General features: G+C 45.4%; 1 protein-coding gene and 1 pseudogene across 5 annotated transcripts in view; one reads left to right on the top strand and one right to left on the bottom strand.

Moving 5' to 3' along the window:
- Katnal1 (katanin catalytic subunit A1 like 1) overlaps positions 1–20,143 on the top strand; it is a 62,201-nt gene extending 42,058 nt beyond the window's left edge. For all 5 annotated transcript variants that reach the window (XM_041677939.1, XM_041677937.1, XM_041677938.1 and 2 more), the window contains exons 10-11: positions 9,690–9,816; positions 12,065–20,143. In XM_041677939.1, the coding sequence (XP_041533873.1) occupies positions 9,690–9,816; positions 12,065–12,263 (326 nt within the window). In that variant the 3' untranslated portion in view covers positions 12,264–20,143. The remainder of the gene's footprint in view (positions 1–9,689; positions 9,817–12,064) is intronic.
- The window catches only part of LOC121464662, a 26,158-nt pseudogene continuing 18,230 nt past the window's right edge, over positions 15,384–23,311 (bottom strand).

Raw genomic sequence — 23,311 nt, 5'->3', positions numbered from 1 at the left:
CACAGGATGAGCATACCTGCTTCTGTGACTTGCTAGGGGACTTCTGAGCCATGGTGAGGTTACACCATTGTCTTCCCACCATCAGGAGGAACAGCATCAGGGGCCTCCTACTCCCTGTGCTGCTGCTGCCACTCTGAGCCTCTCTTTTATGTGATGTCATCTGTCATTAATATCATTGTCCCCTTGTGTGTTGACGTATGTCCTCTCTGGTTAATTCTTTGTTTTAAAAATCAGTTTTGCTGAGGAATAACTTAGACACAATAAACTTTGTCCATGTAAGAGTCTGAGCTCTGGCAGCTGTATAGCACCGTGAGACCACACACCAAGAAGCAAACATACATTTTCCTCCTGAAGAGGCTTCTGGAGTGCCTTGCCAGTCTGCCCCCCACACCTGAGCTGATTTGTTGTTTGTTTGTTTGATTGTGTGAACATGTCACAGACTGTTTCTCCACTCCCCATTGGTTGTTATTAGACTGTTTCTAGTTTAAGGCCATTGTGAATGAGGCTGCTATGAGCACTGATGGTTGTTTGTGTGGCAGATGCTCCAGTTTCTCCTGCATCAGTGCTGAAAAGTGACATGGTGACATATGTTTGGCTATCGTATCTGGCTAGTCACTGACTTCCCTGTTGTTTTTAAGATGGTGCACTTTGGCTGTCACGTGGGGTTCCCCCTTTTTTATTCTGCGTGCATGTTGGACATCTTGGTCCTACTGTAACCATCACTGGGGTGCTATTCACTCCATCTATCCCTTTTTCCTGATAGGCATCATCTGTCTTTGTTCACTGACCCCTGCCTCTGCCATCTCTTTTCTCCTTTATATCTGTCCTGTGAGTTTTCATTTTAGGTCTGTTTTGCAAATCTGTCATTTCCAGTTTTCAAATAGTTTCAATGAGTTGCTTCTAGAATGACTGGTGTAGCCCTGGAGTACAATCTCATGAGATACTTTCTGCCTAGTTAGCTTCACCTGTCAACTTGACACGGCCTAGAGGTGCCTGAGAAGGGAGTCTTTATTTATTATTGTTTTTAATTGAGCTATATATTTTTCTTTACCCCTCCTCCCTCCCCATTCTCCTATTATCCCCACGTTCCCAATTTACTCAGGAGATCTTGTCTTTTTCTACTTCCCATGTAGATTAGATTCATCTATGTCTCTCTTAGGGTTCTCTTTGTTGTCTATGTTTGATGTAGGAAGTCCTTCTGTATATATGTGTTGCTTTTATTGGTGCTCCATCATGTGCTTGCTAAATCCACATAAAACCTGAGAGAGTTTGAAAAGGAATTCTAGACACAAAAAAGCTCAGAGTTTAAAACAGCTTCTTGCTGTTTGCTGGTGGCATGCTGCAGCTCCTTTAAGAGAGGTTTTCCTGATTCAGTGGTAGCAGAAAAAAGCCATGTGGTTTTGAAATGGCAGTTTTCTGGGCTATGCTGTCAGCGCAAACTGGCTCCTTCAGGAGCTGGAACATTTAAATGGGGTTTCCGGACAGCATGCTGCAAGTTACTTAGCGGCAGCTTGTGCCAACTGGTTATCATAGTTGAGGTGGTGAGGAGGCTTCCACCTGGCAGTCTCAGAGGCAGTGAATGGATTTCCTCCATGTTGGACTGGGTGGAGCAAGCAGTCAGGACCATATTTGCTCTAGCAGTGCTGCAGCTTAGGTTTTTAAGAAGTACTTAGCACTTTAAGGAGAGCTCCTGGACAGAAGATAATTACAGATACATACACAATAAAGACAGATTCAGATTTTAAAAAAGACCTCTAAATTGTTGGATAAATGTACATAGACTTGGGAGAGAAAAGAGAAAGAGTATAGAGAGTTATAAAAAGAAGTAAATGGTTTTAAAAAAGGCAAAGTCTTTAAAGAGAGTACAGACAGCCATAGATTAGCCTGGATTATGTATATTATTGTGTTTTCTTTGAAGTTTTTGACTGTGAAGGAGCTAAGTAACCAACATATATACTTTAAAGGTATCTTGTCTTCAAAATTTGGATCTAAGGATATGTTGCTTTGGAAAAGAGCTTCTGCTTTTGTTTCCACAGAAGATGAGAACCTGTGAATTAATTCTAGACTAATGTGGTTTGATGGACCAAGATCCCTCAAAAGGTTGCCGTGAACACCCCCTAAAAATTACTTTGCCCAACAAAAAGCAGGAAGCAATTTGGAGAAAACTATGTTCAAATTCCCTAAAAGATTGTTTATAAATGTTTGTTTACATTTAAAGGGGGATATGCTATAGAAATTTGCATTGGTATGGATCTTGGTTTATTGATACAAATTTAAGGTCAATTTTGTTTTATATATAAATATACACACACACACACACACACACACATATATATATATACATATATATGTATATATATATTCCTGCTCTTGATTAAGGTATTGGGTTTGTACAGCTCATTTAAAAAATGTAATATATAATTAAGAAATATAGGTTAATAAAGAGTCATCTATAATAGTCAAGCTCGTAGTCATGTTAATTAGATTTTCTAGATGTACATAGATGTATTTCAGATGGATAGGCATTCTTCAAACCTTTCAAAGACTACAGAATATGGCATTTAAAATGTTTAAGAACTTAGAACTTTTCATGACATGAGACACATCTGCTCCTGGCAGCACCAAGCTACTTCAAGAGGAAGATGGGCATTGAAAAGGCTCCTCATGAAGTTTGTTAGCCATTTGGGCAAGAAACTGCTCTTGCTTGGACTGCTTGATATTATGCTGAATAAACTGGATATGCAGGACCCACAGAGAAATGACTGCTGAAGTTACCTAAAGAAGGTGAAACAGTCTTTCAGGGTTCCTGCTTCATGAAAGAGTCTGCCAGATATTCTGCAGGACACAGAAGAAAATGACTGACAAACTATCATTATAGGCAGAACTGTCTTTGAAATTTCCTGCTTCATGGAAAGGTCTGCTGGATACTATGGGCCTGTAGGCTGAAGATGGATGCTCCAATGATATAGAAGAACTTTGGGTGACTGTCCAGGCAGTGAGATGTTTCTGTCAACTGTAGAGTTTTGGAATTTGCTTACAATGCACTTCCTGTTTACTTAGGTAATATTATATCCTTCTGTAGTCTTTGATGAAGTTGAAGAATAGATAGTTATAATTATAGTTCCCTTAGTTATGATAAAAGATAACGTAGATGTAAATATTGTAACTATAATTCTTGCTTGATACCTGTTTTGTTATATGTAATTTTTCTGTGTTAAAGTTAAAACCTTACTTTTGTATATGTGTTGCTTTTATTGGTTAATGAATAAAGAAACTGGATTGGCCTGATAGGGAAAACTAAACTGAATGCTGGGAGAAAGAAGGCAGAGTCAGAGAGAAGCCATGTAGCCCTGTTGGAGACATATGCTGGAACTTTACCCGCTAAGCCACAGCCTCATGGTGATATACAGATTAATGGAGATGGGTTAATTTACGATTAGCCAAAAATAACGCTTAAGCTATTGGCCAAACAGTATTGCAAATAATATAGTTTCTGTATGATTATTTCAGGGCTGAGCAGCACGAACAAACAAGCACCTCCTACAACATAGGTTCTCTGGGGTTATGAATTGTAGGCTTGTTTTCTTTGCTTTATGTCTAAAAGCCACTTGTGAGTGAGTACATGTTATATTTGTCTTTCTGGGTCTGGGTTACCTCACTCAATATGATTTTTTTCTGGATCCATCCATTTGCCCACAGATTTCAAGATGTCATTGTTTTTTTTCTGCTGTGCAGTACTCCACTGTGTAAATGTACCTCATTTTCTATATCCATTCTTCAGTTGAGGGGCATTTATATTGTTTTCAGGTTATGGCTATAAAAAATAAAGCTGTTATGAACATAGTTGAGCACATGCCCTTGTGATATGATGAGCATCCTTTGGGTATATACCCAAAAGTGGTATTCCTGGGCCTTGAGGTAGGTTGTTTCCTAATTTTCTGAGAAATCGCCATACTGATTTCCAAAGTGGCTGTGCCAGTTTGTATTACCACCAGCAATGAAGGAGTGTTCTCTTTACCTCACATCCTCTCCAGCATAAGCTGTCATCAGTGTTTTTGATCTTGGCCATTCTGACAGGTGTAAGATAGAATCTCAGAGTTATTTTGATTTGCATTTGACAAGGGAGTCTTAATGGATGCCTACATCAGATTGGCCCATGAGCATGTCCATGGAGAATTGTCTTATTAGTTGATGTGGAGGGGGCAGTCTACTGTGCGTAGCATCATCCTATTCATTTGGGCCTGAACTATATAGGAAAGCTAGCTAAGCAGGAGTCTGTGAGCCAGCAAGCAGTATCCTCCATCTACTGCTCTACTTCCTTGGCTGTGAGTGAGTTCACAGGTTAGAGGTGCATGGAGTGGCCAGCAGTCCTGCCTGCAGGTTCCTGCTTGAGTTCCTGCTTTGACTTTCCTCAGTGATGGATGTGAGCCAAATAAACCCGTCATCCTGATAAGTCACTTCAGCCAGAACATGTTATCACAGCAGCAGAAAGAAACCAGGTCATCTTCTATTAGGGCTGGACAGAGAGAAAGAACCTTTAGAGTACATCTGTCTGTGTGTGTGCTGGAGGCACGAAAGGAGAAAGAAGAGGAGACAGGAAGAGAGGGAGATACTGATGGATGGAATAATTTCAGGGTATGGCTCCTGTAACCACGGAGGCTGGCAAGTCATGGTGTGCAGGGTTAGCTGCCACGGTAGAGACCCAGGAGGAGCTGATGTCACAGGCAGTTAAGTCAGACAGCTGCCGGCCTCCGGGTTCCCTTTTCCTGGGGGAGGCTCAGCCACATCGTGGGGCAGCTGGTCTGCCGTCCTCAAAGTCCACCAGTTTAAATACTGAGCTCCAGGATATAGTTGGACATAAAATTTGGGCACCGTGTTCCAGCCAAGTTGAACAAATGAATTAGCCAGCGAGACCCCAAGCCAGAACTCTCTAGATAAGCTGCTTCCAGATTTTGATTCTCAGAAACTGTGGGACTAAAACATTACTTTAAGCCTCTGAACTTTAATGTTTTCTCAGAAACAGACTGCTACTTCTCACTTATTAACCCATGCTAGCTTTTAGACCACCTGTTTCTATTGCCTGGTTTTTCTTGATTTATTTGCATTTTCTGTTTATTAATATGTCTAGTGATTTATATCATATGCTTTATATTCTAGGCAGTCTGGGTATTGCTTTCCTCTAAAGGGTAAAACTCAGAAAAACCTATCTTAAAATTCTTGGGTCTGGATGATGGCCAGAGGTTAAGAGCGTTGGCTGCTTTTGAGAGGGCCCAGCACCAACATGGCAGCTCCCAACCATTTGTAACTTGAGTCCCAGGGGCTCCAGCGCCATCTTCCGGCTATGCAGGCATTGCATGCACAGGGTGCATAGCCTTACATGCCGGCAAATGCCCATGCATGAAAACACTTGGCCTCGTGATTTTATCTAAGTTTATAGTTGTTTGCCACAGGAGGGCTGGTCTGGTATCAGTTACTTCTCTGTGCCTAGAAAGGGAAGCCTTGCCTATAAATTTTGAAGCTGTATTTTATAGTGTATGACTTGATCGCTCTTGTGGCTTGGCCTCCAGGCTATGTAAGATAATTAATTGGTAGAATCTCAGCTTTAGGCTCTGCCTCGTGGCACCTTTGCTGGCTGTTCCTCTCCGTTCTGCCGCTTTGACAGTCCCATGGCTCACAAACATTGCTTTTTCATACAGTGGTTCTTAATTACTAGCTGAGCAGTGAAACGGTCTCAGCTACAGCAGTAGCTGAAGTGACTCAGCCGTCCCGCACTGTCGCACCATGTCGCAGCTCTGCGCCAGTGACTCGAACACGTCTGTCCCAAAGGCCGCAGGCTCATTTTCATCTCTAGAACACTCTATCTTCAGGGGAAGATTTCCAAGTTGTGCGCTTCTTTTTTTTTCTGGAAAACTTCAAACAATGCCTGCCCATTGTCTTCCCGCTGTAACTACTCTTCTGTGTTGTGCGCATGAACAACTGGAGCAGGCTTGTTTATTAGCATTCTCAGTTTAGTCAATAGCTGGCAAGTCAGTCACTCTTGTCCCTACTTCTAGGAAAGAGACAGGACGTCCTCAGAACGCAGCAGCTCCACAGAGTCCTCGTTAGCACACTCTCTTCCTGACTGACTGCTAACCGCTGTCCTTCCTTTTATAGAAGTCATTTATTGTTTTTCCTTGTAATTTTTATCACTTAATGTATTTCCAGACAGCTTTATTTCTTTGGAAATTTTATATAAATTCATTCACAAAATGGTGTCTCTTTGCCTTGCTGCTTTTTCTCAGTGTGTTTTTAGAGACTCTGCGTTACCACATACAGATATAGTTACAGTTCCTTCCTGGTGCTCTACTGTGCTTGAATTTTTAGAGGTGCTACTGCAAGCATCAAAACCTAGTTGCATCTAACAACAGAAATGCGCTGGCTCATAGCTGTGTAAGTCACAAAGTTCAGGCTCCAGGTGTAATGGACCCGGGTGTGGGGCACGTGGCAATCTCTCTGATGCGTCAGTGCTGGGCATACAGAAGAATGTCATCAGCAATGGGAGGATGGGGAAGAGGAAACTGCCTGCAGCCAGCTTCTGTGCGACAGAGAGATGGTTCTGGACGCAGGAAGGAGTGACAAAGGAGAGAGGAACATCCATGCTCCTCCTGGGCACAAGCAGAGGCCATCCAGAGCACAGGTGCCACCTTCCTCCTCCCATTGATGGTCAGTGTGCCTTTACCTTGAAGGGATGAGAGACTAGGCACCTCAATCAGATTAACCCTGAATTATAGTTCCAGACAAAATATTTTTCTAGAATTCAACCTGCTTCTGTTCAGGGTGAGTGGAATCTGCCCAGAGGGGAAGCCAGCCAGGAGGACAGACACAGGATGCCAGGCCTTCTCATCCTATCCTAGCCATGGGCCATCTGTGGAACCAAGGGAAAACAGTGTTTCCTTCGAAGGTGGCTGTCGAGTCTCTGGGAGAGGAGCCGAAGCCACTGTCCTCAGGAGCACAGAGCACAGGGGCTCTCCAGCAAGGCTGCTGTCACCTGAGCAAGTGAGGAGAAAGGGCTCTGATTCCTTAGGATCAAGGCTGTGAAGGCATCTTTCACTCTGAGGCCCCTCTCTTTGCCTGGTAGATGCCATCTTCCGCTGGTGTCAACACATGGCCTTTCTCTTGAAAACGTGTGTGTCCTAACCTTTTAATGAGAACATTGGTGATACTGGGTTAGGGCAGACTCATGTGACCTCATTGTTTCTTTTTAAAAACCTCTGTCACCAAGTGCAGTCACATTCCAAAGGACTTCAGCGTAAGAATATTTGGGGACATGGTTCTTGTGATAATTAGGACTAATTATTCCAGCATTATCTTTTCCTCCACACCTTCATTGTGTGTGGTGTGTGTGTCACGTGTGGCATGCATGTGGACCTGTGTGCAGGAGTGCTGTGCACCAGATCAGTGTTGGGGTCCTCATCTCTCACTCCTGTCTCCTACAAACCTGAGCTCATTGACTGAGTAGACTTTGCTGGACAATGCACCTTCAGGACCCCGGTTCCGCCCTCTCCTTCAGGACCCCGGTTCTTTCTCCTCCTTCAGGACCCCGGTTCTTTCCCCTCCTTTAGGACCCCGGTTCTGCCTCCCAGTTCTGCCTCCTTTCCAGTCCAGGAATTAAGGATTCCATGTGTTCACTTCCAGATTTTGATGTGTGCTAGGGATCCAAGCTCAGGTCCTGAAGATTTAACAGCAAGCAATTTATCTGCTGAACCATCTCTCCAGCCCGAGTACTCCTCTTTAAAAAATATCTACCTTGAGAATTCTCCCTAAGATCGTGAACTCTTTTCCTAGTTCTGTTCTAAAATGCTTATAATTTTACATTTATTTTACTTGTATTGGCCCTGATTTTTGTACATAGTATGAGGGGAAACTGGATCTCATTTTCCCTGAGGATAGACTTACATTTCCATATTGCCTGACCCACCTGTTATAACCCGGAGTCTGATGTCCCCTCACTCCTGTTTCTGTCCATTGATGTGTTTGTCTCCACGGCATCCTACTGGCAGAAACTGTGGCTTTGCAGGCCGTCTTATAAACTGTTAGCGGTGATTCTCCCACCTTGCTGTTCCTCTAGAACATCTCGGTGGTGCTTGGTTCTTCCCGTATGCATTCGTGTTGTAGAATCTGCCACGAGATTCTGCAAACAGACCTCTTCAAACATTCGTGCGCATGCTTTGATGTTGTGATTGGGGAAAGAATTGTGTCATGAAAGATAAAACTAACAAAACAGACTTGTAGGGTCTGACTTAAATGGGAGACGCGGAGGAGACAGGGTGTGAGTGCAGGATGCGACGGTCAGCAGCCAGGAGGCCGGGCAGACAGGGACAGTCACCTTGAGTTGTGCTTTAGCCACTGCTTAGGTCCTGCTGCTGTCTTTCCGAGTTAGTGAAGAATATGGATCTGTCTTTGTTCTCAGGAGATGCTGCTCATGAGCGTGTGGGTATGATGTTATTTGCATCCAGCTCACAATTCACAAGTGTCCTTAGAGGGAAGAAAGAAGCTAGAGCGGTGCTGCTAGCAACCAGTGGATTAAAATAGCGGTTGAGGAAAATTAAATTTCTTTTGTGTCTTAGGGAACAGAGATCAAGGCAAACCTGTTATGGTCTGTCATAGCGCCTGTTCAAGCAGGTCTGCCACCAAGTGCTGCAGTAACATGCCAAGTAGCTCAGTAGGCAGCCCCATCAGCACCAGCACTGGAGGAAACCGTGGTGGCAGCAAGTGGCACTGGACTAACTTTCTAAGTAGCAACTTCACTAATGAGCCGTTTGTGCTCACCGCTAAGTCCTAGGAGCCACTGACAAGGGTTCCATAAATCTGTCATCCTAACATGTGAGCCGAGCCACTTATAGGAGTTACTTCGTTCAGTTGTATTTGATAAAGTAGGCCAAACTGTTTTCAATTGTAAAATGAACTTTATGTGTATAGTATTTTGTCAACATGTATTATACCACATGCAGGCAGTGTCTATGGAGCCCAGAATATGGTATCAGATCCCCTGGAACTGGAGATAGTTACAGATGGTGTGAGCCCCCTGTGGGTGCTGGGAACTGAACTCAATTCTTCTGCAAGAGCAGCCAGTGCTCTAGACTGCTGAGCTGCCCCCCCCCACACCTGCACCATGCTTTACTCAGAAGCAGTTCTGGCGTTTGAATACAGTGTTTGTCTATCATGGAGAGCTCAGGTCTTCAGTTCACATAGCAGGCCTTGGATCTGTAATGGGAATGAAGTTCCTGCAGTTCTCAGTGGTGGCATAGAGAGTAGAATGCCTCTGCATTGTGCGGCAGATTCGGAGCGCTGGGAGACTATCTGGAGAGCTGGGGAACTGTCCGGAGCATTGGGGGACTATCCGGAGAGCTGGGGAACTATCCAGAGCACTGGGGGACTATCCGGAGCACTGGGGGACTATCCGGAGAGCTGGGGGACTGTCCGGAGCACTGGGGGACTATCAGGAGCACTGGGGGACTGTCCGGAGCACTGGGGGACTATCAGGAGCACTGGGGGACTATCAGGAGCACTGGGGGACTATCAGGAGCACTGGGGGACTATCCGGAGAGCTGGGGACTTTGACTCTTCTTCTTCTCTTGGCCTGGATGTTGTATGGGATTCCTCAGCAAAATGATCTGTAAATTTACACAAACCATTTTGTCTTCCAACAGCAAAAGGAAGAGCCGAGCTTCTGAAGATCAGCCTTCGGGAGGTGGAGCTGGATCCTGACATTCGCCTGGAGGACATCGCGGACAAGATTGAGGGCTATTCCGGTGCCGATATAACTAACGTCTGCAGGTGTGTCTTTGTGACCTGTGACTGCATCAGCTTTAGTTTTATAGGACAGCTAGTCTCTAGGTCAGTAGAATAGTCCCAGACAGAAGGCAGCAGCCCCTTCCCTTGAGAGGCTTTCCCGCTGGTGCACTAGCTTCTTCTTTTTAACGAGCTTTACTTTCTTCTACAAAAACAAACAAACAAACAAACCTTTTGAGGCTATTCTTCCCCAGTGACTGCCAAAGCATGAACTACCTAACAGTAGACATGCTGATAGGGAGGTGGCCAAGCTCAGGAGGCCTCAACCCTAGACAAGGAACTGTAGGCAAAGGAATGCTAAGCGCAGGAGAAATCGTCTTCCCCATGGTGCAGCTACCAGTTAGTTATCCAGTGCCGAATGGTCAGCCCTGGAAACCTGCATCCACCTAACACTATACAGAAGTTGTCCCCTTAATACATGCCTTCGTTGGTTGTTAGACAATCAAGTATATAGTATGATGATTTTTGCTTTCTTCTGCTCTTGATACCAGATCCTCTGTTGCCCGGAGTATGAATTCATGGTCCTCCTGCCTCCATCTCAGGAGTGCTAGGATTACAGATGCTCACTTAGGGTTTGGGATTTCCCCCTTGTGGTACTGGACACAAACACAGGGTGTTGTACATGCCGGGCAAGCGCTCTCTACCCAGGTGAGCTCCAGCCCCGCTTCTCACTTAGACTTGATTATCCTGAGAACTGCTGTGTCTTACTTGGCAATAACAGCCGAGCAGCCTCTGGCTAGTTAACTCTAGGCTGGAGCCCAGCTATTCTGCTGGAGGCAATGTTGTGTGCTTTATCAGGCAGATTTGGACCACATGCAGATGAATGAAGTTGACCCGTTTCATTGGTGGAAGAAACACACGTTTTCTTTCCCTTTCACTTTAGGGTTTCATAATTTTTAGACACATCACCCGATAAAGAGAATTTTTTGTTCTTATATGGAGAAGTCTGCGTAATTGGTCTCAGCAGTTTTCCCTGGAAGCGTTGGCGCCTGTTTTTCCCATGTTTTCTGCTAGTGTTTTTCTAGGTGTGTCTGAATCCAAAGGCCCAACGCCCACTATCCCACTATCATTTTCACAGTCTCCAGTAAAACCCTGGCAATCCTGAAGGTGTGGCTGGCTTGTCCTTCCAAGTAGGTCTTGATGAGAACTTAGCCGCTTCTTCTAAACCTTCCTTTTTATTTATAGTTGGGCAAAGGGGCTGAATGAAGTCAGAAGCCCGAGTTTCTACTATTGGCTTCCCACAAACATCCCATGTAGGGCACTTTCTCCAGTGTGTGGATATGTGCATGCCCTGCCTTTCACTCCTGCTGCGCGCGCTGTGGACTGACTCACACAGCTTGAATTATTTTCACATTAGCCATATGCTCATTCCAAGTATGCAGCTCTGGATTCCAAAATTGGACTTCCTCTTCCTAAACTTCCTGGCTGGTTTTGAGGCACAGAGAATAAAGAGGACTGAGTGCTAACTGAGTTTGCCCCAGGCTTCTGTGATAAATGCACCTCTTCCTATCCTGTGTGTGTGTGTGTGTGTGTGTGTGTGTGTGTGCGCGCGCGCACGCGTGCATGCAGGGACATGAATGCGTCCAGATATCTGTGCACATGTGTGTACATGCATGTTGGAGGTCAGAGATCAATCTTGGGCTTTGTTTCTCAGGCGCTGCCCACCTGGTTTTCTGTGTATGGTATATATGGGTCAGTTTCTTTTGCTTTTTCTTTTTTTGCAGGGTCTCACTGTGTATCTCTCGCTGGCTATGTAAACCAGGCTAGCCCTAAACTCATAAAGGTCTTCCTGCTTCTGCCTCCTGTTACTAGGACTAAATGTTGCCACCTGCCCGCCCCCCCTTTTTTTTTGAGACAGAGTCTCTCAGTGGCCTGAGGTTTGTCAAGTAGACTAGGCTAGCTAGCCAACAAGTCCTATGGAAATCTGTTTCCACCTTCCCAACCCTAAGATTACCAGCATGTGCCAATATACCCAGCCTTTTTTGGGGTGGGGTGGGAATTGAACCCTGGTCCTTTGTGCTTACATAGCCAGCACCATTCCAACAGAGCCACCTCCCCAGCTATGTATGAGTTTTTAACCTCTTCTGAAATTTCAGGGTGAAGGGTAACTTTCTGAGTGGCATCGTAAGAGCACATATACAATAGCCGTGGGCACGTTTGTCATAACTTTGTAATAGCTAGACGTGTGGAGAGCACGTGCAGGTCCGGCTACTGACTGCTCTGCTGGTTCCAGGGACGCGTCTCTGATGGCAATGAGGCGGCGCATCAGCGGCTTGAGTCCAGAAGAGATCAGGGCCCTGTCCAAGGAGGAGCTGCAGATGCCTGTCACCAGAGGGGACTTTGAGCTGGCACTGAAGAAAATTGCCAAGTCTGTCTCCGCCGCGGACTTGGAGAAGTACGAGAAGTGGATGGTTGAATTTGGATCTGCGTGATTTTTGTCAGCTCTTTCATTTCTGGTATTTTTGCCTATAAAGTGTGAAGAAATTCCTTAAATTTAAAAAAAATCTGGAATTTTTCATCAGAGAAAATTTCACTTAAACGCCAAAGCAAAACAAAATGTCTAGAGCTACAGAGAAAGGCAGTTGAGAAATGAGACGTCTGTAATCTGCTGGCTTCCAGCTAAAAACCTCATCCTCAGGCCACAGAGCTCACTCGGTGGGCGGGGCTGAGGGGTGGGGCTGCGCTGGAGGCCCTGCCTACAGAGCCTTGGCAAATGTTCTTGCTTACTTGCATTCATTGTCTGTTTTCCCAGTTCTATGTTCTCTGATCATAAAAGACATATGTCCACCAGGTGCGAGTGCACACACACACAGAGCAAAACTCGGTCTCTGTCAGATCTATTAATTGTCATTTTGAGAATGATAGATAGTAAATTCTGAAAGAAATAATGGATTTTAAATCTGTAGAACTTAATACTTACTGTTAGGATCTAATATGTAGTTAGCATTTTCACTTCTCTGCCAGTTCTTCTTAGCTGCTGGTTCTGTCTATCAAGGAATAGTCTGTGATCTATGGTTTTTCCCCTGGCGTTTAGTCATTTTTTGCTAGCGCCTCTCCTACGTCATTTGGAAAGATGGGAAGAATCTTACGTCGTTAGCAGCGCTGTCTTCACCCTACTGTCCAGAGTTCTCGCTTTTCTTTCCGTATGCTCAAATCAATAGAGCGATGTTTCTTTTCACTTCCAACACTGCTTTTTTTGTTGAGTTTGACTTTCATGTTTAAGATAAGTACCCCGAGTTCTAAACAAGTCTAGTCTCTAGGCTAATGCAAAACAAACATTTCTTTTTCTTCCCTATGCTAGTATTTTGCCAGTTTGTATGTCTGTTTACTACATGTGTTGTAGTTCCCGAGGAGGCCAGAAGAGGGCATCGTATCCCCTGGAATTGAAGTTACAGGCAGTTGGGAGTCACCATAAGGATGGTGGGAATAGAACCCAGGTCCTCTTCAAAAGCACTCAGTGCTCTTAATGGCTGAGCCATCTCCCCAGCCCCACAAATAAAACCTCTTATGGCTCTCAGACAGCTTGTTTTGCAAACAGTATACAATACTCATTAAAAACAGTGAACAATACTCAATAATTAGAAAGTTTTCCTTCTAAGAACCTGTGTATGCAATGGGATTAGAATGGGAATCCGACATGCTCATTAGACGTGGAATTAGTAGGAAGGTCCAAGAAAGGGAGCTGCATGGATCCAGTCACAAGTCCCGGGTCCTCATGTTGATTCTCTGTAATTCATTATGTCCATCCATTTGATCATCAGGCAATCCATGCTTTCAGAGTCAACTTAAAAAGTGTGTCTGTGCTAACATGCTGAAATCTTGATTCTCAAGCCTACTGTTTTAAAACTATGTACATCCTATAGGCACCTTCAAAATCTCTCACTGTGATGCTTAAGATATTTGATCTCTTTTCCTTACTCAGACCTGTTGTGCTCTTTCCAGGCCATCTAAATCTGACTCTCCAAGCTCCTGGCTTCATCTCATTCCTAGAAAGTGTCCTCTTTCTTCTGAGACACCCACTATGCATATCAAATGGGAAGCCATGGTCTTATCATGATGGGACTAATTATTGAAGGGTTAGGATGAGAGACAGATGAGCAAACTTGCGTTTACTTGTGTATCTTGAGGAAAGGTCTCACGTGGTTGTCTGAGCTGCTCTTCCGCTCTTGGGCTCACGTGATCTTCCCGTTTCAGCTTCGTGAGCAGCTGGGACTCCAGCCCCACCCCCAGGTTATTTATTTATTTATCTATTTATTTATTTATTGGCTTGCGAATAGTTTTGTTTGTTTAATGTCATTTGAAAGGAATTTCTCTACAAAGAAATGAGACAGAAGGAAGCATTGGTTCAGCGCTGATGAATGCACACAGTTAGGACTGCGGAAGGCGTAGACCACCTAAACATTTTTAAAAATTGGAACCTGCAAACAAAATAATCTGATAAAAATCTATTAACACTTCTGGAGAGTTATGAGACTCTTGCCTTTTTTCTTGAATGAGAGAGCTCCAGCCAGTTGTTCAAGGGTTCCTCATAGGCATGGGAAGAAAAAATAGCGATAGCTTGACTGGTCCCTGTGTTGGTTAAGTATGCTCCCCGGCCCACATGTCATAGCATCTTACTGAAGCAGGCCTGTGACCGCATCACCCGCAGGGAGATGGCAGTCGTCAGTAACCATGGCCTCTAGCACCATCCCTTAGGGAAGCCTACGCACCACTGAATCTAGGAACGTTACAGTGACTGTGAATCCGGGCTAAGCTTGTGAGAAATGACTGCGGGGCAAAAGAACTTCTCCTTTTTAATTAGTAACTCGATCCATTCAGTGTACTTCACAAGGTGCAATGTGTTTTATCATTTATCAATGAAAGAAGTTAGAAACCCACCCCCAAATCAGCAAACGGCAAACAAACACCCTTGAAGGTCACCGTCACACACGTAGTGGATCCTAGAACAGGGGCAGGACAGCCTCCGTCCACCTTTGTGAGTTTCCCCCAAGTCCAATGCACTCAAGGGTGGAGAGAAACGGCAGCTTCCGAGGAGCACGTCACTAAACGAGGCATTTCTACGGCCTTCCTAAGAGCTCGGGGGCGGGGGACACATTGTAGAATGTGGGAATAACCAGTCTTCTGCCTTAAGTGCTGTCCACTGGTTAACAGCTTTGAAAAAACAAGACTAAGAACCCCCCACACACTCCAAAAGGAGAGAAGGGCTGGGGGTGAGGGGGTTCCTAAGATGCCCTGATAACTCTCCAAAATGGAACCAGGGAACAGCATGACAACCAGATTAGTCGGTCACAAAGTCAGCAGAGGCATGCCTTGTCTTCAAACAAAGCAAAATGGTGGTGGGCTTTCGTTGTTGTTTTAAAAAAACAGGAAACAAAAACTAGCTCTCATCACTTTTCAGACAATACATAATTACTCAAAATTAACTCACAGGAAGGGGGGGCATACCCAAGGGCCTTGTCTCACCTGAGTGCGTGTGGGGAGGTGCAGGGCGTCTGTCGTTATTGCAGAAGTGACTTTTGATTTTTAAACCTTAGTTTGATTAGACATTGCCCTTAGTGTGATGACAGCAGCGGCTGTGTGGAAAGGCTCTGGAGAGGCCTGGCGTGGCCTGAGGCTGCAGGACAGCCAAGAGTGCTCATCACACAGTTCCTTAGGCCTTTCCATGTGAGGGCGGAGCCTTCGCCTACAGCCTTCCAATCCCGGGCCAGCTCTTCAGCAGTCCCTCAGTGATAGGCTTCTGTGGCACGTTTCCCAGTAGTAGAGGGGTCATCTCTGAGATCAGTGTGGGTTCCAACAAGCATGAAAGGAGTCTTTGGACAGTCGTAAGCTATCTCAGGCCCTGCTTTTCTTTCACAGTTTCAAATGAGGACGGAGAAACCACTGGAAACCATACCAGAGAAATGTCTGTCTATGGGTGACTCAGCGGTTGCAGTCGGTCACAATCCACTTGCCCTGCAGTATCAAAAAGTCTAAGAGCACATGGCTCTCCACCAGTCCTAACTGTGACTGCACAGCTGTCGAAACAGCTGGACCCGCTCCAGTGGAGACTTTGTTGTATAGGCCATCAGGAGGCATGTTCTATCATCAGCACCACCGCCGGCAACAACGCACTTAGTATCTGCGCTGTGGAAATAGTTTAATATTTCAAATTAGATGTTGACCTCAGCTTCTCCATCAGGGCATTGGCAGCACTCTCCAGATAATTTATAAACGTTTAAAATGAGCAGCTAACATGGAGGGCAAGGCAGGAGGATCACTAGGAAATGGAAAGACCCAGTGTCCCCCAGCCAATGAATGCGTAGTGAAAATGCGGCACATTTGACTTCCGTGGCCCCAGGCACGCAAACATACATGTAGTCTGAACCAGCCTGCGCAGCATAGCAAGGCCTTATCTTCAAAAACAAACAGAAATAAACAACCCCACTCAAATTCTCTAGCAAACCATCACCATCTAATAGTGTTGCTCATAAACAAACAAACAAACACAAAGAGACCTCTCTGTAACCCCGGGTCAGTAGGCCTTTTCTGGATTTTGCATTACTTCCCTTTGCATCAGTCTAATTTTTCTTAATCCTTCATATAATTCCGCGCAGCATTTGCGCATCCATCCTAGGGTAGGTGGTGTTTGCTGCAGCTGAGTTAGGTAGGAGAGTCAGGTGTCTCTACAGCCCTCCTGTCCCTTTTTGCTGTCAATGGACGGCAAAGGCTTTGCATGGCTTAAACCCTTGGAAGGGTCTGGCACAGGCTCCTCCAGATGTCTCTCATCCCTGTCTTGGCTGCAGGAGACCTTTGTTTGCTTCTCAGTTGTAAGGCAGGTGTGTTATCCCAGCAGAGGTGGTTGGTTCTGTCCTTTGAAAGCAGGAACATTTGGGGGCCACAGCACAGTGACTGGTGTGTGTAGGGTTCCTTCACGGGAGCCATGGTCAGTCCCTTCCTGGGCACACTGTGCTGGTCACTCTCTGTGCACAGGACAGTGGACAGAGGCTGTGTAGCTTGCAAAGCTGCTTCAGACATTGAAGCTCTGGCTGGACATTATTTTCGGTAATTGTCACTCCTGGCTTCTGCGGCTAAAGCACAGTTTAGCTCATGAGTGGAAAGACACAGTGATCTCTGTGTTTGGGGAAGAGAATATACAAAAAGGCTTTCCTCCCTTTGATTTGTTTTAAAATGAAAAGTTCGAAATAGTAGAAAGGAATTAAAGATCTATTGCAATGTACCCATTTTCATTTTTCCATGCCACAGTTACACATGTAATTATGATAAGATGTGCACATGAAATGTGTTTGCTATAAATGTTTTGCTTCCATAATTCTTTTTTTTTAAAAAAAAAAAAAAGAAAGAAAGTAAGTTAATATTGGTGAACTGCCCCAGACAAATGGCTTGGGAAGCTCCAGCCTGGAAACACAGTGACATCACAGCCCTTTCAGCGGTAACCCAGACACACTGGGCTCTGACTTCTGTCATCAGAAATCCTCAGACACCGCAGGGCACCCTGCCATGGGCGTCCCAGGAGCACCTGTGTCACAGTTTCCTCAAACAGCTGTTTAACCTCCAGACAGCTCAGAGAGCGGAGGGGGTGGGGCAGCACCCAGAAGAAGGTGGGCAAGTGCCCGGGCTCTAAAACCAGCAGCTGTCCGGGAAGGTTCACTCAGGGCCAGCTCACAATGTTGCCTGTTGCTCGTCTGTCTTTCCGTGTCATGGCTCTGTAGGGGTCAGGGGTCTCCCTAGGGCGGAGGTATCTAAGGTCATGCACTGCAGGACCCCGAATCTGCCCGAGCATAGACAAGCTGACCTCCCCTTCCTCATCCACTTGCGGTGGAAGTGAAGAACTGGTCAAGTCATTTGCACAGTGTGTCTGCTTTGGCTTCCCTAGTGCCGTCTTCTTCAGTCTTTTTTTCCCCATAATGACGCATTTCCACTGTTATGTTATTAAATATAGGTCACACTACAGTGTGCCCTGTGCTTTGGTGTAAAATGGTAGGTGGGACGCGGCCTTTTCCAAGCAAAGGTCATTTAATTCGGTATGAAGAAAGAATATTCCAACTTTTTTGTATCTTTGTTTTGTCTCTTAATGTTTTGAATATATGATATTAAGTTTGTGGTGCACACGACATTTATGTGACTCTTGGAGTCGGTCACAACAGAAGCAGGACGACACAGTTGAAGGACACGTCAGGGTAGACTATGACACCTTACGTGGTTAATTCTCATCTTCACTAATTAGTTTGTAGTTTTCGACTTTGTTTGAATTACTACATGTTTACTTATTTATAATTTTAATTTAGGCTTTTCATACTTATTTATTTAATTTTTGGATTGTTTGCTTTTGATATTGTTTCTTAACATGAAACTGAGTAAAAATTAAATCTGTATGATAATATATTTTTACATATTTACTTAATAGTAATTCTTTGAATTTTTATTAGTTTTTTTTCCTCTGAAAGCTCTAATTTTGATGATATTTCTCATTTCAGGTGCCTTGTTAATAAAACTATATTAAGATGATGCTACAAAATTATTTTTGCTTTGCTTTTCTCAGGCCTTGAGAAAACTAAAAACAAAATCTAAAACCTAAATATTGGCTTATCGGTAGCGGTATGGGATTGGTACGGTTGGCACCACGTGGGGATCGATGCAGGGATTTCTCCTATGAACGGGCGAACACAAAGCCTGCTCCCCCGCCCTCAGTGAGCCGAGCATGCTCACCCCCGGGAGGGGAGCCAAGGGCTCAGTCTCCCCACTTAGTTTCCCCTCTCCCTGCAGGTCTGTTTTTCCAGGCACCATCTTCTCTGCTGCTCTGGCCTCCTCCTGTTAACTTTCTAATTTTAAACTAGAATTTTAATTTTTAAAATTTTTTTAAATTATTATTTATTATTTTGAGGCAAGACCTCGCCATGTAACACTGGCTGTCCTGGAACCACAATGTAGACCAGGCTGGCCTTGAAATCACGGAGATTCTCCTGCCTCTGCCTCCCAAGTGCTGGGGTTAAAGGTGTGTGCCACATACCCAGTTTAACTTGAATTTTGTTTTTAAACACATTTTGCCATTCCTCCTCTGGCAAAGCCAGGTTCTCCAAATGACCCTTCTGTGAAGCCTAGAGGTTGCTTCTCCTCTTGAGGGACCGGCCTCTTTCTTTGAGTGTATCTCATCGCATGGAGCAGATCCACACACAGCGCATGCTCTGCTAGCTTCTCAGATTTCTGCAAATCCAAATCCACACGCTGATCTTAAACATCTGGAGCCCCACAGTTCCCCTCTCCCCCCTCTGAAACCTTCGGACTTTAGGAAAACCCTCCTGCTCACATGGCTGTGTGACTGGTGAGCATTCATTGTCCTCGGTGGCCACTCTGTGGACACAGTGTCCACGGGACCCCTACGTGTCAGAATGGCTTGGAGGTGTGCCACTAAGATTTTGGTTCCAGTGTTTGTCATCCAGTATTTGAAACTAATTAATAAAAGAGGTTTCTCAGTCGTTGTCTTTAAATGCTGCTTCCTCCACTTTCCGCATGGCTGTCTGCTGTGTTTGTGTGTGAGCTGTGATGTCGGGATAAACATTTAGAGAGCTCCCTGTCGATGGTGGCTCGTGTGGCTTGCTGTGGATGGGACATGGGCTTCCTGCGGCTACAGGGACAGCATACAGCCCCCAGCTGACAGTGACCTTCGTTTGGACTTTCCTCAGGAAGTCACATGTTGGCCACTTGATATTTTGTTTTCTGTGAAATGTACTAATAAATTTAAGGTTGATATAGTAATGTGTGTAGTTTTCCAATTAACTATTTTAATAAATATTTATGTGATGCTGTTGCATAATGGACGTTCTGTATGGTGAATTTTCTAGATCGTGAGTCTTGTTTGATGACACCCCAAAAGCCATTTCCTGAATTATTGGACTTCAGTTTTAGAGACCTTTTAGGAAAACGGGAGCAGACATGGTTCTTACAGGTCCCATCCTTGCTCACCAATACCCCAATTCTTCTTAACTGCCCTGAAACTGCTCTGGCATGGAAGTCTGAAGCTTGCAGTGGGCTTCGCTCTGCGTAGAGTTACGGATTTTGACAAGAGTACAATGCATGTACCTACCAAAACTGTTTCATGGACAATCATTTCACTGCGCCTTTTCCCCGCCACCTCCCAGGCCCTTGAGCCACCCTCCTGTCTCCGTAGTTTCGCCTTTTCCAGATCTCAGACTATGAACCAGAATACGTAGCTTTTCAGACTTCTGTGCATCACCCGCGAATCAGTTGCACCTTTAACTTTTCTCTGTTTGTACCGAAAGATGTCTCAGTGACTTCTAACTTCTGCAATTATGAATAAAATGGCTATAAACTATGCTTCATATTTACAGTGTTCATGTGTGTGGGGGGGAGGGTTTGTGTAAGGTGGTACTTAGTTCTTCAGCACCTTCGAGCAAATACCTCCAGCTGTGCTCCCTGAGCATCCTAAGAGAAGTTTCTAAAAAACGACAGCACTGTCTTCCTGTGTGGCCAAGGCCATCTTGCATGTGTACTAGCAGAGAATGGTGACCCCCTTGCTCCAAACCCTTACCAGCAATTGGTGGTGGTGGTGGTGGTTTGGATTTCACCATTATGGTGAGTGTGTAATAGTTGCTTTAATTTCTTGTTCCCAGTCACAACCGATGTTGAGCATCTTTTCATATGCTCATTAATTTTAAAACTACTATTTTATTTTTATGTAGAGAGTTTTGTCTGCGTTTCTGTATGTGTATTACAGTCATACACTCCTGCAGAGGCCAGAAGAGGGTGTTGGATCTCCTGGAACTGGAGTTATGGATGGTTGTGAGCCACCATGTGGGTGTGGAGAATTGGAAGCTAAGACCTCTGGGAGAACAACCAGGGCTCTTCACCGCGGAGCCATCTCTACAGCCCCCACCCAGTAACACACTGTTGCTCTGGGTTCCTAAGTGAGAGATTTAATTTTTTGATTTTCTTCGTGGTACAGAATTATGGGCTCCAAACACCTCTTTGACATTTGTTTTCCAAATATTGCTACCGCTCTGTAGCACATGAGTGGCCTGACTTCCTCCGCTGAGAATCATGGCGGATGAGTACAAGCTGTCTGGGGACAGGGAAGAAGAGAGTTCTGGTGTGTGAGTTGTGTTGTCTCTCTTCCCTGGATTCTCTACGATTCTTCCTAGTGGTTCGTGTTCATCGCCATCCTGACAGGATCTGCAGTCACCTAGGAGACAAGCCTCTGGCACACCCATGGGGAATGGTGATTGAGGTTAGCCTCTGAGACCGTCTGAGCCTTTGTGTCCTGGCCTGGATCCTGGGCTCTGGGATGGAGAGAGCCCGTGGCAAGCGTGCACTAGCAGGCCTGCTTCTCTCTCTGTGTTCTGGTGGCGGATACCATGTGACCCGTCGCATGGTGTTCCTGCCACCTCCACTTGTCACTGTGAAGGACTGTACTTTGAGCTGTAAGCCGGAATCAACCTTTCTCCTTTAAGTGGCTTTTGTCAGTATTTTAATCAAAGTCACAGAAGAGAAACTAAGACACTTGATTCCCAGAAGAGCCCTGGGTAGACCAAGCATGAAGCTGGGGTTTGCATGCAGCTACAATGCGCACACTGGGTCGTATTTGCAGCTTGGAAGGTACTTGGAAGCAGTTCAGTTTACTTCCTGTGACCACAAGTGACCTTTTGTCCTTCTGGCAAGTGATACCAAACTAGAAGAGGCCAGGGAGGGCCAGCTTGTCCCACTCCGCCCCATAAGCCCTTTGACCTTTGTCCAGGGCTGAGGGCCAGAGCAGCCTGGAGCTGTGAGGTAGATTGGGGGCAGAATGGTGTTCACTGCAGGGGTTTCCCCAGAGAAACCAGGAGTTAACCAAGAAATCGAGAAAGCTGAGCGTGGCCTAGTCCTCTCGCCCATTACATCCTCTGCTTCCTTTCCAGTGAACAGACAGAGGAATAGGGATCCCCTGTCTCCCCTGGCTGGTTCCAGCTCTCGCTCCTCACAGCCCTTGCTTCTACCTCACCCCACACAGGTGGGAAAGGAAGCAATTGGACCTCTCCCAATATTGCCTTCTGTGGATGTGCCAAGCGGCTCATCATCACTCAGAGCTGAAGCCAGGAGCCAGTGACGGCGCAAACATCTCTCTCTGAGCTCAAAAGCTGGCCAGAGATTTTAAGTGATCTTCTGATCTAGGGACCGATGCATGTGCGCTTCTCACCGTGAAGCAGTCTGCCGAAGGTAGAAAACAAGGCAGCAAGTCAGAGAGCAAAGTGCTTGCTATATGCACAGCTTGAATATTCCTTGTCCAGTGTGCTGGGGGCCGGAAGTGCTTAAGAGTCTGGCCACTTTGGGACTTAGGAATATTTGTGTATAGCTTAGGTCTGGGACTGAAGTCTAAACCCAGATCCTATGTTTTGTACATATTTTATAGATGGAGGCTGGGGGCAATCTTGCAGATTACAGTTCTTTTACTATACCTTTGTTTAAGATGTGCCCTGTCACGAGGCTTGCTGTGGTGGGATCTGCCTGGGGGCATCTTGTCTAGCATTCTGATTCTGGTGCATTTTGGATTGGGGATGCCCCGCTGATTCACTCAGGTGGACAATAGTTAAGAAATACAAGACACGGGCCTTGAAGAACCGAAGATGCCATCTGCAATGCGGAGTCTCTCCGAGACATGTTTATTGTCAACATGAGATTTCTGCTCAGCCTCCTGTAGCCGAGGAGCCTATAGGGCAACCTGCTGAAGGTACATGGCACTCATGCAGGAGGATCGGAACCTAGCCTAACTCAGGTTAGGCTCTGGATTACTCTGAGCAAAGCCAAATATACACAATAGGTACTCGCCAAGTTTGCCCTCCTTTCTGAGATTCTTAACCATTCACCTTCCCCTACCGGCAAGGCTCTTTGACCGGGACGGTTTTTTTTAGAAGACCATCTTAACACATCCTGTTGCTTTTCATGTTAGCGATGTGTGTGTGTGTGTGTGTGTGTGTGTGTGTGTGTGTAGCAGGAGCTCCAGTGTCGTGAGATGTGAATGCACCGGGGGCTGTTGCTGCCACTCGCTGTGTCCAAGGGCAGGTGGATGTTTCTTGTTTTTTTTTTTTTTTTTTTTTGTGCAAGGCTTTATGGAATAAACTGAGCCTTCTGAGAGTTTCAAAGAATTGCATTTGGGGCATCATGGAGGCGGCATGCCTCTCCAGCACTCAACCGTGCAGCCTCATTCTCCGGCTGTATGTATGGTTGTCATTAGCTATGGGGCACCATCGACGCTCTGCTCCACAGCCAAGCTTGGTGCTGCATGCTTCAGATGGCCTTCAGTTAGCACGTCTTCAATAATTCCTTACACACATAGCTGACCACAGTATGACTGTTCCTCTATAACATAAATCTTGGGTTGTGGTACTCACATTTCTTATGCAGTTAGGGGCAGATGAACTATTGTGCCCCATCTGAGGTTTGCAAGCGACCTCGGGCTATTTTTCAAGCATTTTGAAATCTATTTCGTAAC

This window comes from Microtus oregoni, unplaced genomic scaffold, assembly GCF_018167655.1.
Source record: "Microtus oregoni isolate MIOR12 unplaced genomic scaffold, Mior012 000029F_ref0000214, whole genome shotgun sequence".
Classification (NCBI taxonomy): domain Eukaryota; kingdom Metazoa; phylum Chordata; class Mammalia; order Rodentia; family Cricetidae; genus Microtus; species Microtus oregoni.
This window is presented reverse-complemented; position numbering and strand designations above follow the sequence as displayed.